The sequence below is a fragment of the Eurypyga helias genome, unplaced genomic scaffold (assembly GCF_000690775.1).
Source record: "Eurypyga helias isolate BGI_N326 unplaced genomic scaffold, ASM69077v1 scaffold8097, whole genome shotgun sequence".
Classification (NCBI taxonomy): Eukaryota; Metazoa; Chordata; class Aves; order Eurypygiformes; family Eurypygidae; genus Eurypyga; species Eurypyga helias.
The window spans coordinates 1-3,498 of NW_010261042.1; the positions used below are offsets into that span (position 1 = coordinate 1).

The 3,498-nt window shown below is 55.6% G+C and overlaps 1 protein-coding gene across 1 annotated transcript in view; it reads left to right on the forward strand.

Annotated features, from left to right (window-relative positions):
* Positions 1-93: 93 nt before the first annotated feature.
* The window catches only part of ERO1L (ERO1-like (S. cerevisiae)), a gene marked incomplete at both ends in the record, with an annotated part of 3,989 nt that continues 584 nt past the window's right edge, over positions 94-3,498 (forward strand). The window contains 4 exons of the mRNA XM_010155219.1: positions 94-340; positions 1,608-1,677; positions 2,162-2,248; positions 2,712-2,845. Coding sequence (XP_010153521.1) covers positions 94-340; positions 1,608-1,677; positions 2,162-2,248; positions 2,712-2,845 — 538 coding nt within the window. The remainder of the gene's footprint in view (positions 341-1,607; positions 1,678-2,161; positions 2,249-2,711; positions 2,846-3,498) is intronic.

Sequence of the window (3,498 nt, forward strand, 5' to 3'; positions counted from 1 at the left end):
CTGTCCTTGTGCTGGGGTTGCCCCGTGAGCTGAAGCACAGCTACACCCACCCGCCTCACGTCATTGTTTTGGGTTGTGTTTTTGCTCTCCCAGATACGTGGTCGGAGAAGAAGTGGGGCCCCAACGTTACAGAGTTCCAGCAGAGGTTTGATGAAGTCCTCACCGGAGGAGAAGGTCCCAGAAGACTCAAGAACCTGTATTTTCTCTACCTGATAGAGCTGCGGGCCCTTTCCAAAGTGCTCCCATTCTTTGAGCGCCCGGGCTTCCAGCTCTACACGGGGGATAAAAGTCGGGACACAGAAGCGAAAACCCTCCTGTTGGATATTCTCCATCTGGCCAAGTAATTACACTGGTACCTGGGGAAAAGGGCGCTCTCCACCCTGACGCCTCGGAGTGCGCTTAACCTTTCGCTTCCGGGGCGGGTTGCTGTGGTGGGACGGTGTGCCGTAGGGAAATGCCGCTGGGGGCGCGTCGGTAGCTGAACTCAAAACGCAAATCGGGGTAATTAAGCCCACGGTTTGATAGTCTGGGCTGCCTGTTGGATTTAGGCGAATGGAATTTCCTAACGGCCTCTGCGTCAGCTGAAACTGGCCTCGTGCTTGACTCGTCTGTGGGTTCCCAGTGCCGGCTCCGTGTTTTTGACAAGTGGAAGAAAAAATCCTAAAGGTGCTGGTAACAGAGCTTTGGGCTGTTAGAGTTTAGAATGGAGATACCAGAACATGACAGAAATGTCTCTTCCTAACGATGATGTTAGGGCGAGGGAGGGGATTTTCCCCCTCTGCTGTGCTCTGGGGAGACCCCCCTGCAGTTCTGCCTCCAGCTCTGGGCCCCCAACAGCAGAAGGACACAGAGCTGTTGGAGCGAGTCCAGAGGAGGCCACGGAGATGCTCTGAGGGCTGGAGCCCCTCTGCCATGGGGACAGGCTGGGGGAGTTGGGGGGTTCAGCCTGGAGAAGGGAAGACCTCTGGGCTTCTGGTCTCTCTCTGGGGAGACCTTAGAGCCCCTTCCAGTGCCTGGGGGGGCTACAAGGAAGCTGGGGGGGACTTTTTCCAAGGGCAGGGAGTGACAGGACAAGGGGTAACAGGTTTAAACGGAAAATGGGGAGGTTTAGATTGGATATCAGGAAGAAATTCTTCCCGGAGAGGGCGGGGAGGCACTGGGGCAGGTTGCCCAGAGAAGCTGTGGATGCCCCATCCCTGGAAGTGTCCAAGGCCAGGCTGGATGAGGCTTGGAGCAACCTGGTCTAGTGGAAGGGGTCCCTGCCCTTGGCAGGGGGTGGGAACTGGATGGGCTTTAAGGTCCCTTCTAACCCAAACCATTCCGGGATTCTGTTTGAATGTATCTTGGGAGACTCCCGTGCCTTCAGTGCCTGAGTCTGGTGGAAAGCTGGCTGCGATTGGTGACCGTGTCCCCCGGGTGAGATCAAGCTGGAACGCAAAGCCCACGGGACAGAAGCTCAAAGCCTCCAAGAAACCAACAGCTTGACTTCAAATCCACCTCCCAATGTCCAGAGGCAAATCCCTCTTGGCTTTGCTTGCGTGCCTAACCGGATACTTCCCGACTTCAGCCAGCCGTGCACAGCTAAACCCCGTTTCCTTCTGTTTCAGGTCCTTCCCACTGCATTTCGATGAGAACTCGCTCTTCACAGGGAATAAAAAGGAAGCTGCTAAACTGAAGGTAACTGGCCTGCCCTTCGCTTTGGGGCACTCGCTGCCTAAAAGGGTATTTTCAGGCACGTGTCTGGGATAATGCCAGATTGGGCACTCCGGAACACTCCAGGTCCTGGGCTATTTCCAATTCATTTTGCTTTCCAAAGGGTTTGGATACTTGTGGGTAACTACAGAGCGTAGGGTGTGCCTTAAGGGGGGGTGGCGAGTTGCTGTGGAGGACCCTGCGCTTCGGGAAGTGTTTCCCTAACTCTGTCCCAATGAATTTATCCCAGAGTCCAGGATGAATCACAGAATCACAGAATGGTTTGGGTTGGAAGGGACCTTAAAGATCATCCAGTTCCAACCCCCCTGCCATGGGCAGGGACACCTTCCACTAGACCAGGTTGCTCCAAGCCGCAGCCAGGGATGAATACATCACTGGTTTGGATCATCCATGTACGAATCCCAATTATTGCATAACCACCATCAACCTGAGGATTTTTCTCCCCCAGGAGGAATTCAGGCTGCACTTCAAGAATATTTCCAAGATCATGGACTGTGTTGGCTGCTTCAAGTGTCGGCTGTGGGGGAAGCTGCAGGTAAGCCTCGGCAGCAGCCGGGGCGGGGGGAGCGTGCGGAAGCGCCGTGTCGGCTGGGCCGCGGGTGTGCGGACGCGGGCTGTGGTTACCGCTCGGCTCCTACATCCGGGTCAGGGCTGCTCGAGTCCCGCCCTGGTGCAGTTGGTGGGAAGCGGGATGCTGATTCCAGCTTGCTGGGCCTGGCAGGAGCTGCCTGTTTCCTCCGTGGCTGAAAACTGGGTTAACCCAGGCTGCTCCCCGAGAGGGTGTAAAACCCGGGGTTCGGGGTGGCTCCGCTGTCATGGTAACGCAGAATCAGTACCGCGGGCGGGCTCTGCTCCCCTCCCCGAGCTGCCTGAGGGGACATCCCGGCCTTGCTCTGTTGGGATGTCGACAGGATCCTTGGGAAGCTGGAAGGGAAGGAAGGTTAACCTCGAGTCAGGCCCTGCATGTCTCCCCGTTGTTAAATGACCTCGTTTGTCAGACGCAGGGCTTGGGCACGGCGCTGAAGATCCTCTTCTCGGAAAGCCTGATAGAAAAGATACCCGAGAGCGGCCCCTCCTACGGGTTCCAGCTGAGCAGACAAGAAATTGTTGCCTTATTTAACGCTTTTGGAAGGTGAGTTTGAGACCGTTTTCCCCCCTCTTTGACACAAGCTGCTGTGTTTCCATCCTGTTTAAGCTCCAACAGTCGGCTCTCATCGGCAGTATCGGTGTTAATTCCTGCTCGGATCATACCCGGCAGCTTTCAGATGTTGGATGTTAACGTGGCAGGGAGTTGGTTTCCACCCTGCGTTTCCATGAGGGATTCAAGGAAGCGTTTGCGTTAAGATACGGAGAACTTGGTAACTGTTACCAAACTCTCCTCGGAGCACACCGTTCCCCGGACAATGGCTGTGGTTCTTGTCCTGCTCTCCTTAATGTTTGCGTTAAGATACGGAGAATTTGGTAACTGTTACCAAACTCTCCTTGGAGCACGCTGTGCCCCGGACAGGGGTTGTGGTTCTTGTCCTGCTCTCCTTAAGCTCCTCACTTCTACCAATTCATTCCCATATCCATTTGCCGTGTTTTTTTGGGTATCCCTCAGCCCAGCCCTTGGATGGGGAGTTTTTGGGAGTGAAGGTGGGTAACAAGGCCTAACGAGGAGGGATTGGCAGAGTGGGAGTTTCTGGCCAACGGGTTGTTCAGGGGGCTTCTTCTGGCGCCGTTGCTGCCCGGGCTGGAGTTTGGGGGTCTCAACCCTACGGCGTGTGAATGCCCCATGGGGGGGGG